This window comes from Plasmodium fragile (assembly GCF_000956335.1).
Source record: "Plasmodium fragile strain nilgiri unplaced genomic scaffold supercont1.31, whole genome shotgun sequence".
NCBI lineage: Eukaryota > Apicomplexa > Aconoidasida > Haemosporida > Plasmodiidae > Plasmodium > Plasmodium fragile.
The window spans coordinates 258000-271460 of NW_012192611.1; the positions used below are offsets into that span (position 1 = coordinate 258000).

General features: G+C 39.3%; 1 protein-coding gene across 1 annotated transcript; it reads right to left on the bottom strand.

Annotated features, from left to right (window-relative positions):
• Positions 1-1926: 1926 nt before the first annotated feature.
• AK88_02978 (uncharacterized protein) lies at positions 1927-8886 on the bottom strand (the record flags this gene model as incomplete). Its single annotated transcript, XM_012480601.1, has 1 exon — positions 1927-8886. The coding sequence occupies one exon, from the start codon at positions 8884-8886 to the stop codon at positions 1927-1929; it is 6960 nt and encodes a 2319-aa protein (XP_012336024.1).
• Positions 8887-13461: the final 4575 nt, after the last annotated feature.

Consider the following 13461-nt stretch of genomic DNA (forward strand, 5'->3'; position numbering starts at 1 on the left):
CCTCTCAGAGCAAACTTGCGCAAATTAAATACTACAAAAAAAAAAAAAAAAAAAAAAAAAAAAAAGAAAAAAAAATTCTCCAACTTGCACGCTCTGCATTGTTGCAAAGGAAATATTTAAATTTTGACTCGTTTCGCATAGGATAAGACTTCTGTCGTCCATGCGCGCAGTGCGGCGCTACGAAAAAAAGTGGCACACATGGCAAACGTCGCAAAAACAGGTATGTTATCAATTGCGACTGCATCCACGCCTGTGGAGGGGAAAATTCCATCCTTTCCCAAATTGCCAAAAAAAAAAAAGTGAATTCAGTGTTTATGGCTGATCGCAATCGAGATGAACAAGATTGTTCCCAAAAACGTTGCATCCTTTTTGTTGCTGCCCTCCTGACGGATAACAAAATCGCATATGTGCAGAGTGGCTCAGTTACGTTGCACAGGTGAGGCGGATGTATTCAATTTCGAACAAACGTGAAAAGAGAGAGAGAAAAAAAATAGGTTTATTACGCTTTTTTAATTTATTCCTAAGAATGGGCTACTATTATTGATGATGAATAATTCCATGTAAGGCTGCCGGATTGATTAACACAATTGGGGTGTACTGTCCTTTGCTCCCATTGCTGAGTGACCATGGTTGTTCGCCCGCAGCACATAATATACTGTTGAATAGACCAAAATGACCTGCAGCACACGCTTTATTTGAACTTTCTTCCCCTCGTTGATCACACGAAGTGATTTCATTCGAAGTGGTGGTCCACCAAATAGGTACCACTTGCGGAGATATTAAACGTAAAGTGGTACTCAGACTCATTGGGCAGCTCCAGCTTACAGCGGTTCACACTTCAGCGTAAAAACGCACCTTTAACCGTTTGCTTTGTCTAAAGATATTTAAAAATACCAGTCATCATATAAACAGTTTGGACTTAATCATATATATGTGGATGAAAAAAGGGATCATCGTGCTTTACGTCGAAGGATAAAAAAAAAAAAAAAAAAAAAAAAAAAAACGAAAAAAAAAAAAAAAAAAAAAAAAAAAAAAAAATAGGACGCAAAGCAATCAATATGATGATGGGAACATGCGACAAGATGTAAAGCGGGTAACCACATCGCAAGGGGGGGGGGAAACGCGGCCAATTAGCAAACTGGCAAAACCGCGTAATCGTAAAATGAAGAATTTAAAAAAAAAAAAAAAAAAAAAAAAAAAGCCACAATTCATCAATGAATGCTTTTTTCACATGCACACACAGGGGTGGGGGAGCAAATTGAAAACTAGGAAAAGACGCACGTAGGATAATATATGTATGCGTAGGCCCACGACCCACACCTTTTCATAATTCCATCTAACATCATGCGCGTGTGTGCTCATTAAAGGGGTCGACCTTTGTGACAAACTGCTGAGGTCTTCCTCGCACAAATGCGGTGGGTCCACTCGAACGTGCAAATAAACATTATCGAGAACGCTTGCAAATGGTTTCGGCACCGTTCACACAGCATTCGCGAAAAAATAAAAATGACACGAAGGGGGGGCTAAAATAAATGAAAAATTGCAACGTTACAACGTTGCAAAGTTGCAATGTTGTGGATGGCCAAAAAAAAAAAAATATATATATATGTAGCACAGGGAGCTCGGAGACACACACTTGCAAAGGTTGCAAAAATGGGATACGCGAGGACAAGCAAAATTTTGCCACATCGACAGGATGTGTGTGTGTCGGGGGGTTCATCGGATAACCCCCGTGCCCTTTATGTAAAGGTACGCCTTTTGCTGTCATATGTTGAATTATGCCTGTGTACATATTTGCTTATATGTGTGCATGCACAAGAACGGGGCCCTGCTGCCCATTTCGCCGCTATGGTCGCTTCGAGTCGGTATGGTGGTTTTTTTCACCCAATAATTTTTTTTTTGTTGTTGTTGTCTCCCCTGACGCATTCACAACAACATGGAGGGCGTAATAATTCCGGGGTCCTCCGCCATTGAGTACTCGGAGAAGTTTTCCTTGTGGTCAAATGAGGGCAAAATGTCATTATGGATGAGGGAGTCTATCAAGACGTATAATTCGGCGTAGGGCAAATCAGTGGGCAAAATGCATCTTTGAATATAATCACCAAAAATGTTGAGGTAAGGAATAATTTGCTCCTCACTTTTGATAAGGGTTAAATAATTTAAGTGGTGCTTTATACAAATTTTGTAAATATTAACATTTTTATGAAGCATTGGAATGTTTAATTCAAGGATGGTTTCCAGGTCATGCAAAATGAAGAGGATAGCATCTCTGCAGAGATTAATTCTGGTATCTTTCGTTTCTATTTTGCTGGGATTAATTTCGTTACTGCTACTACTGCTACTGTTATTATTTTTAATTGGTAGTTCGTTCGATCCTGAGTACTCATTTTTATATTCATAATTATTTAAATTTTCCTCACCAGCTTTTATGGTCATTTTATCATCCTTAGACCAACTGTCTTCATCGCTATCTTCGTTAGAGGGTTTTTGTGAATTTCTAAATGCAATGGCTAATTTTCTTGCACCTTCAAAGCCATATTTATTAACAGAGAAGATTCTTTCAATTCGCTTACATTTTTTGTATGCTTGTCCTACCCATCCCATTCTTTGTGGAGTGGAATTAAACCACACTCCTCTAACCTTCGGCATATTTTTGCTCATGGACAAATATTTTATTCGTAATTCTTCCACAGATGGTCTGCTAGTTTTGGCTGTCTTATTCACACAGGTGGGATTATTACTACTTTTTTTTTTTTTATTTATAAATCTGTCCCATACTTCTCCTCTTATTCTTGCTTTTTTCCATTCGATTGCTAATCTTTTCGCTTCTTCACATCCATGTTTTTTCACTGCAAAACTTTGAGCACATTTAACACCGTTTATTTTATGTTCTCCAAACCACCTCTGTGAATTTTTGTCGTAATAAACTCCGGGAATTCTTTTCAGTTCATCATTTTCTTCCTGCATCATTCCTCCCTCTCCATTTGCGTCTCCTTTTCTTGATACATTTTTTGTGTAACCTTGAGGGTTGTGTGTGGGGCAGTTGGACAGCGTGCAGATCGATATGTCAATTTCATTTTTTGTGCTCGACCCGGTGGGGTTTGATGGTTCGTTGGGCACATCACTGGTCAAACCGACCATCTGGTCAGTAGCTGATCCGCCAACCGAGCCGCTAATCGTTTTACTAATTCCTCCATTAGTAGCATCACCTTCGAGTGCTTCCTCCTTACCCTTCGGTACCATTCCACCGCTCACCAACTGCTGACCAAAGCCCTCTGACATTTTAACCGGATCGGAGAAATTGGAGTTACACATGGTTTCATCCTTAACCCTAATCATGCCATCGTATATGTGGTTCTTGTTACCATTAATACCACTGTGCTCATCCTCCATATTATCAGAGTCCACAAGTCCCTGTGAGAGTGATCCCAAATTTAAGTTCAAACTATTGGTTCTGTTGAGTAGAAATTCATTTTCTCCCTTCATATCATTAGGATGCAGCATTTTGTGTGGGATATGGTGGGCCATATCGGCTCCTTTATGATCCGAACGGGACGAGGATATTTTCTTGTTCAAGAAGAAGCTTAGATATTTTCCATTCTCATTGTTGCTCTTATTTTTGAATAGGATGGTGTCAACAAATTGTGTGTTGTTAGCGCCCGCGGATTGTTCCTTTTCGTTGATTCTGTCTGCATACTCCTTCGCAGAACCCTCCACGCGCTCGTTGATTCTTCCTTCCCAGGGGGCGTTATCGTTACCACGGGTTGTGTTTGCGCGATTGGCAAGATTTCCGCTGTGCTCATCGAGACCGTCCACAACCAACCCGTAGGGCAAATTGGGGTTGCTGCCAAACACATCGCTCAATGGAGTTCCCTCGGCAACCCTTACCAAATTGTTCTTCTCCCCATGCACCTTATTATCTCCCATTTTTTTATTCAAGTTCATAATATTTTTATTTCCTTTAATAACTTCCTTTGTGAGGTACTCCATGTTGATGGGAGCGTTTTGAACAGCTTTTAGCCCCTCTGCGTCGTCTTGCCCATTCACACTCATAATATGGTTCTTAATCTTATGGTTCATAATTTCCTCATTGCTGATGTCTTGGTCAACCAACTTCATCGTAGTGCTGCTGCTATCATTCATGCAGGTTGCGTATGTCGTTGGTGTGTTGTTATACATGCTACCCAAATTTCTTTTGTCATTTTTTTTCTTCTTCTTCTCATAAGAACTGTAGTTAGTTCTGTTCATTTGTGAACTCATATTAAGATTGCTGGGCATGCTTTCATCCAAGTGAAATTTGTTTGTCAATGTATTGGAAGACATATCATTAAAGCTGTAATTGTTGGTGCTTCCCTTGAGGTTGTCATTGCTATAGCTGCTGCTCGTACTGGTGCTTAGTAGGTTACTTGGGAAGTTCGTGTTCAACTTAAAGTAGCTGTCGTTAATTTGTTTCAATTCATTGCTTCGCATAATATCGGCTAAATACAATTTCTGCTTTTTTTCATCATTTGTCAAATCACACTTTTTAATAAATATATCATCAGATTTGAATTTGTTTATGTTACTTGAGATTTCTCTACCCTCATCGTCATATTCGTTTCGTACGCTAACTAGACTAAGGTCTTCCTCCTCGTTTTCCGTTCTCTTCCTTGGGTAAACACACTTGTTCATTTCCACGGGTGAGTGTGGATCATCCTTCATGCTTACATACTGCATCGACTGCTTCTTCCCCTCGGGGTGAAACATTCCGCTCGAAAATTCTTCACTATTCCCGTTCGTCTCTGCACCCCCTTTGTATCCACTGCCGAGGCTGCTGCCCCTACCAACATTGCTATAGGGAAAGAGGCGGTCATGGGTACTTCCGATTATGTCCCTTCCATACTTCTCCATCTCTTTGGCCATTTGATCCTTTCTCTTTGATACATTCTTCACTGCGTTGTGGCCATTATTATCCTCGTTATGGTTCTTGGGTCGTTTTCCCCTTTTGTGGGATCTGCCACCCAACGGTCCTCTCGCCAGGCCTTCCTGTACCAAACTGTTATGTGGCACACTATTAATGTTGTTGCTGTTCATCTCGTCTGCGTAATTTCCTTCATTCCTTCCACTACTAACAACAGCGCTGCCCCTATCAACAGCACTCATTCCATTTTTTGTCCCTTCATATGTCTCATACTTGTCGCTCATACCTTCACCCCCCCGTTGTAACGCTTCCTCTTCTCTACCTCTTTCATTTGCAATATTCATGCTTCTTTTGGATCTCTTGTTTCTTCTCTCCTTAGGACCAAAGTTTCTTGCGCCCTCTTTTGCATTCATTTCGTACAAGTGCGCCTTCCCCTCGTCATAAGCATAACCAGGGTTGCCCCCCAAATTGTGTTCCTGGTGGGAGCCTATCATCTGTTGCAAAGTAGAACTGGTGTCAAAGCACTCGTTTGAATTCCCGCTTCTCATATCACCGATGGGGTAGGAAGTGTGTTGAACTTTGAATTCGTTTTTTCTGCCCCTTTTCATATTTTGACCCTGATTGAAGTAGCCTAAGCGTTCGTCTTGGTCACTCTGCTGGACCATTCTCCGACCACTCTTGGGGAGGTTCTTTGTGCTATTTCTGGTCCCCACCTTTGCCTCATTTCTTGAACCACCTTTTGATCCATCCTTTACAACCTCTTGCTGAGCCGCAAGCATGTCCACGTACTGTCCCTGGTGCAGTTCGTCCTGCACAGCGTTCCCTTCTTCCTCAAGCAAAAGTCGCATGCTACCATTCTTATCTCCAAAGACGCAATTCTCTATCATACTCAGCAGCTTCTTCTTTGTAAGATCATCAATTTTGGAGTTATTTTTTATGTTAAAGAGGGCTTTGCTTATTTCTTCATAGTTGTTCAGGTGGACATTATTTTTGTTCTTTGTAAAATGATCCATCTCCTGCTCAACATTGTTTATGTCTTTTGTCGGTGCAGAATTAGAGCCACTTTTCAAATAATCCCCTTTATTTGAAGCTTGCTTCAATTTTCTTTTAACATCATTCAGTGCACTTATAAAATGTTCATTCCATTGGTTGGAGTAATTCTTTTTATCCTTCTGTTCGTTTTCATGTATCTCTTGCGCTTCGTCTCCAACGTGAGAATTTGTGTCTGCATCCATTTCGTACATGTCCTCCAGTCCTCTCTCTTTGTTATGGCTATATCGTTCCTGCATGTACCGGGTGGGGGCGTTATTTCGCGTGTCACCACTGTGGTATGTTTTCCCTGATGGGACCTTTCTCAACACGTCTACTTGGTGCGACTGGTGAGATTGACCAGATTGATGAAATTCCCGCGATGAATTTTGCTGACCATGAAGGTGGGCATGTTGTTCGGGGTAATCCAAATCGCTTCTTTCGTCATATTCGTCATACACATGTCCCCCTTTGATCGATTCTTCCTTCTGAGATTTTCCCCCTGGGTATACAAGTGTGTCCTTCATTTCGAAATTAGCCGAGTCGTTCCTTTTCTTGTGGTAGTTTGCCCCATCTTCACAATTCGTTTGAACACGAGCATCTGAGCTTACATTGGACAGATTAGAACATTCGTTGGACTTCTTCAAGTAGGTGTACTTTTCACCCTTCACATTTCGAATACGTGATGAGAACATACCTCGGTAGTTCACTTTTGGCGGCGGCATTTCCTTATTATAATTTTCGTCACAGTTATATTGGACTCCTTCATTTGCTCCTCTGGTGTCAATCCCCTCCTTTGTGTACATTCCGTTATAGTTGTTTACACCTTGGTTGTGGCCGACTCCTCTACCGTCATAATTTATATTAACCAATTTGGCACCTGTTTTTGTGTCATGATTTTTTTTATTATTGCCTTGTACAAGTCCACACAAATTGGCCATTGCATTGTTAACGGAGAATACATTGGCAGAATTTTCTCGACCTTTATTGGTCTTCTTCATCATGCCAATGTTATAATTGGAGAAAGCTGCTGCTTCTTCCTCGTTGTGGCCAAGACCCAACAAGTTGCTACACTCCCTCTCAGGGTACTCATCATTTTCATAAGTGTCATTGTTTCCGTTGGATTCGACTTTACTTTTCCCCATTTTCCCTCCACTTATGAGGTAAGCGGGGTTACTGCAGCTGTTACTGTTACTGTTATTGTGGTTGTTACCCACTTGGTATTTATTATTCTCTGCTGCCCCGCTAGAATACTTTTGTTGCGATTTCATCAATTCGATGGGGTTGGCGCCTGTACTGTTAATGGCATAATTGCAATAGTCGTAGTTATTCAAAGAGGAATTCTCTTTCATTATGCATTCGACATGCTTCTGCAAATTAGCTTCGTTAGAGATACTTGACCCGGACAATTGGTTACCACTCTGGATGTGATCTTGGCCTGTGTTAATTTTATTACTGTTTAGTGCCATCTTGGACGCGTTATTTTCACGCATAATGTACATGCCCGCCTTGGAGTAGTCACCCTCCTCTTCATCATGCCCCAAAGGAATGCTTTCCTTGCTCTTGGTCAATATGGTCTGCTTCTTGTTTCCTCGTTTGTTTACTACCACATTCACCTTGCCACCACTAGACATGAGCATGCTGCGCGAATCACTAGCACAGTTCATATCTGTGCTTATCACCTTCTTGTAGTTTTCATCATTGTTGCTGTTCGCCTCAGAACCATCCGCAACACCTCCCATGTTGACGCCAAAGCTCATGCCCATACTTCTGTCTACTCGGCTACCATTATCCCCACTAAAATCCTCTCCACGAAATTTACTCAAATCCTGAATTACATTCTTTGCATAACTAGCACTGTAGTATTTGTTGGAAACTCCCATTTTGAATTTGTCTCCTCCCTCATCAGCACCGTCACCAGAATGTGTTTCTGTATTGAGCGTGTACACCAAGTCCATGTTGTCTAGAATTCTCTTGGCCATATCACTGCTGAAATATTGGTCTTCCTCGGTAGCCATGAGCTCTGTCCCTTCCACGGATTCATTGGAGCCACCGCATCCATTCCCGCTATCTACACCGTAAAGCGTTTCTCCGTTACCATCACCCGAGTCATAATCAACACAACTGGGTGCAGTGCCCGTTGTACGCTTTGAAAAATGTTTTTTCTTTTCCATCATACCGTCTTCAAAATGGCCACTTACACCTTCGTAGGCCTTTTTATGCTCCACAAAATGGCTTACCTCGTTGTTTTCTCTTCCTTGGTAAGCACTAGACGATTCGTTGTACCCTTTAACAAAATCACCACTGTTCATCTCATTGCAGTGGTTTTGTTTGTCCTGATGGAGGAGCTCATCTGTGGGCATTTGTCCTAAGCCATTTTGCACACTGGTTTTATCGGCATACATCGTAACTGCATCGCTCAAATCTGCATTCGCATTATTTTTTAAAATATTCTTATACGAGTTGATCTCTCTATCCTGTACTGTGTCCCCTTGTATATTACACTTCATACTGAAGAGTTTCATTAATGATTCGTTTAGGTTGGAGTTGGAGTTGAAGTCTGTTCCGTCATTGTTCGCCGCTTCACCAACACGTACACCCTTTTCATACATGCCTGCTCTTGTATTGTCATTCAGATTGCTTAAATTATCTATATATGCATATCCGTTATTAAATGTTCTATGGTATACACCTCCTTCATTGAGCACAGCATCTGTTCTTATTTTTCGACCTACTGGATTTCCCAAATTGTATGTTGCATCGTCGTCATCGCCCGGACCCTCTAAATTGTCATTTCCTTGCTCGTCATAATTCGAATAGGCCACATTGCCCTGATTTGTAAAATTTTCATTATCATCGTTTTTGTCCGTATTGTTTCCTTTGCCTTTTCTTTTTAACTTTTGCACCTTTGACAATTCTTCCTTTGCACACATTTCATCATTCGTTTGTTGAAACATTGGCACGGATGAGGGGTACACACGGAGAGAGGGGGGGGGGGGGAAGGACAAAATTCCAGTTCAGTTATTCGATCGCTTGGAGACACACTCGAGATAGAAAATGTTACTCGAACGAAGAGGGGGTGAGGTTCTAGAAGTATACGTAGGCGACGTATAGTTTGCAGGCACAATCACACAAATGCTATGTGGGCTAAGCAAATTTCGATCGTGCGACAATATATATGTATGTATATAATTAAAAAGGTAGTATTTACATGCACAAAGTTGTACAGAACGAATCGATCGGGCTGTATTCGTCGGCTAAAGGTGTGCATCAAACGGTTTATCTGTGCACTTATATTTATACGCACTTAATATCGCTAAAAAAAATTGTAGTATTTTATTATACACCAAAACAAAAATTTTGTTAATGGCCGCAGTGCTTGACGCCTGAGCCACACTTTTTTGTGAGCTTGTACACGAGTGGGCAATGGAAACGGACAGTTCTACAGAGACAAGTGCGCATAACGCGTGTACAAACCGGATCGCATAAAACAAGTGCTCACATAACAAGAGCGCATGTACTACAGTGTACACACAAATGTCCTACATGGACAGATTATGCAGACACTGATGGAAGAAAACCTTTAATTAAGTGAAAAATAAACACAGTCATGCATTAATTTTTAAGATTGCTATGCTGGCAAGACAACAACGAGGGCTAGCCGCATTGTGCCTTTCCTCACCAAGCCATACGTTGCTTTTCTGTATAGATATATGCACAAGCACAAATATAACTATTCTATTGCAACATAGGCGACGGCAAATGGAAAAGCTGAAACAATGGTGTAGTGAATATTCAAAAAAAAAAAAAAAAAAAAAAAAAAAAATTAAACGTTGGTAGGGTAAAAAATGTGATATTTTGACAGAAAGATTCATAAGTAGTATTTCTTAAGGTTAAAAAATCTTAAAAATTGTAAAGGACGCGTTCGCTAAAACTTGCGAAAGTATCGCGAAAGGGGTACGAAAAAGGGCTGGAAAAAAAAAAAAAAAAAAAAAAAAAGGACAAATGTGAAGTAAATCATACACATCGAACTATGTGTAGTCCAGTGATTGGCTTATCAGCGCAACACTCGTGCGCCCTTTTCTCCTTCACGGGTTGTAGGTACGCATGTACATAAAAATATGCACGCAGCATGCATAATGGTATTCATAAGTATATTAACAATTTGCTCGTTGCTCACATACATCGTGATATGCAACTTGCTCGTGTGTATACTAACAAGTTTGATAATCGAAAAGGCGGTCCCCTGTTGTGGTCTTTACAAAAAGACACACATAAAGTAAAGCTGCATGTGCGACGGACACATGAACAACTGAAAGGATACATGAAAAAAAAAAAGACATTAACGAGGTTTTATCAATTTATTTTTGACAATTTATGGTGTACAAACATATAACACCGTTGAGGGGGAAGGGGAAACAACGAAATGGATAAACAATAAATGTGTAAAAAAAAAAAAAAACAATAATATTAAATAAACGTAAAGAGTTATTTGTAAATTAAAAAGGAACTCCGGAAAATTACACAAAAATGCACAGTTTGTTGCAACAGTTAATGTATTCTATATACTTTGCAACTGTGGAATAAATGCACATTTATGTAGGAAGTGAATGCTTGGCAACATTCTTCACAATTGTACTGTTCTACAATTTTATAAATTTAAATACTTGTAAGCCACACAGGTGTGTATGACGATGGGGACAAAAAAAAGGCACATACCTCTTTGGACTGATTTAAAAAAAAAAAAAAAAAAAAAAAAAAAATTGTAAAAAAAAAAAAGGGGGGGGGTAGACGAAGAGAAACAAATCTTCTACGAAATGTTCATAAAAAAATACGAGAAATAATAAATGACCATTTGCCACATGGCTAAAAGTGCATATTTCTTTTAAAGAAATATTTTTGCAGTTTGCATGAGCTATAAAACATTTTGGCTTGCTTTCACAAAAAAGCTGAGTAAAAGAAGGGTATGACTAAAAAGGGGGTGGTGGTTCCGTGCACACAAATTTACACACAAAATGCACACGTACATAAATGTGTACACACATGTACAACAAATAACGTGAACAATAAGAATATAAAGGGGATGCAAAACAATTAAAGCGTATGAATTGTTTGTAATTCTCGCGTAATTCATAAACTTTTTAGTGGCGTTCTTTATCGACCTGTGGGCAACACGTAATTACATGCACATATTACACAAAAAAAAGGTACTAATGTGCACACAAGCAGGGGTGGTGATGATGGCGTATACATGTGTCCGTATGCACATATATATATGCACTGGGACATGTACAATTTTGTGCACTCGTACATACACAACTTTTGACGTGTGTACGCGCACTTCCATATGTTCATTTACACAAAGTGAAGTGTTGTTGACATAAACGCATGGAATACGAAATGGTAAAAAATATGGGTGTCGAAGGGGGGAGGCAGCATTATATGCAAATGGGCATGCTAAATACTAGAAAAATTACGAAAAAAAAAAAAAAAAAAAAACAAGGATAATTAAAAAGAATTACCAGTGTAAAACTGTTTAATACAATTTGTAGAATTCTAGAACTTAGCGAAGTTTCGACAAAATTTTTGAGATTGGTCTTCACATTCGAGTGCACAATGTAATCGTTCTTACATTTTATGTAAAAAAAAAAAAAAAAAAAAAAATTATAAAACATAAAACGAAATGGGGTGAAGCCAGATTTGTGTAAAAACAATAAAATAAAAACATCAACGAAAAAAGTTTTGTACACATATAAAAGGGATGGGATATTCTTATATGGTACGTATGACACACGAAAAATTGAGCAAAAAATGTGTTAAGCATATATATATACACACACGTATACGTATTCACATAACACACTTGTGAATGCACTCATTCGGCAATCCACAATGGTACCAATATACACACGTGTGTAATGGATAAATACTCTTGTAACATAGCTACACGCATTTACATAAAATAAATGCGTGTGTGCGCGTTCTCATACACAAAATACATGTAAGTATTTTATGAAAACTGTTATTGACGAATGTGTAAAAGGAATAGGCAGCGGGGGGAATCGAGGCATGCAAATATGCATAAATTAATTCTTTATGCATATGTTTGGAATATGAACAATGGGCGCACGAAAAACAAAACAAAAAAATTATATCACCAGTGGTATTTGCTAACGAACTCAGCAACTATGAGGTGAGCTTATAGGCGCAAGGGAATGGGCAAAGGTGTACACAAGGGTACATACGCAAAATAATGTATATGTATTCATATGTATGCATATGAGTATGCTTAAGCGTATGCATATGTAACATCATGCGCACGAGTAACACAATTGTAATGTATATGCTACTCCATGTTTTCTCTAGCATTTTTTGCGCTGGGCTTTATGTTAGATTTTTGTACACCTCGTTTGACATCCCACTGGTGTTTTCATAAAATTTTGCTTATCATTTTTTTTTTATTTTGGTATGTCACACTTTGTGTATTGTGTTTCGTGTATTTCGTTATTCTTCCCTCCGTTTGTTTATTTCGCTCGTTCGTTGCGTTCATTCGTTTCGCTCGGTTATTCCGCTCGTATGTTTTCTCTTTTTATTATGTTTTATTTTTTTTTTTTGGATAGTTATCCCTCGCAAATACCGCTTTCACACTTTGCGTGTATTTTTTTTTTTTTTTTTTTTTATTTAAATTTATTTTTTTTTAGAGCATCCGCGAATTTTTGCTTGCATATTTGCATGTGTGCATGTGTCTATCAGGTAAGGCACCACAAAAATTACACGAACGTTCAAGGCAGAAGCTTTGCAAACAACTTTGTGAAGCTTCGCAAGTATTTTTTCGCCTTTCTTAAAATTGAAAATTGCGTAACTATAAATAATGCGCTGTGGAGAGGAGCACCGGGTCAGCGTGTACGCTGTGCGGTGTATACATGCGCGCTGAGTGCATAGGTATATGTATACTACTCGTGCCACGCGTGTGGTACTACTGTGCATATGTACATAAAATACTACGCGCAAGAAAGTAATACTGCGCATGTGCTCAGGGCTGTCGCGCGACACACAAGCATCCCCACATGCTTGTATACTGCCCAAGAACATAGCGCCGCGCGGTGGCATACGCACGGACGATTATACATTCGCGGGAGGAACGTGCAAAAGAACTTCCGCGAGGTGATACATAAGTAATAGCGCAAGTACATGCGAACACACTAGCGAACATAAATACATATACTCTTGCGAGAAAACTCACATGACTTTAAACGTACAATCGTGTAAGTTCTATTAAAGTGATAAGGGTTAAACAAAATGGTAAAGAAACGCTATTTTGTGTTAACACACTAAGTTTTACAAAAGTGAAAAGCGTTTTAAAACGTTAATACAATTTGACAAAACATGTACAGTGTTAAAAAAATAGCATGGAAAAAAAATGTATTTTTAGAATAAACATCTTAAAATGTTTATCTGCAGAAATGCTGCATTTGTGTTTTACTTTTCTTTTGCATTTGCTTCGATTTTTTTTTTTTTTTTTTTTTTTTGTT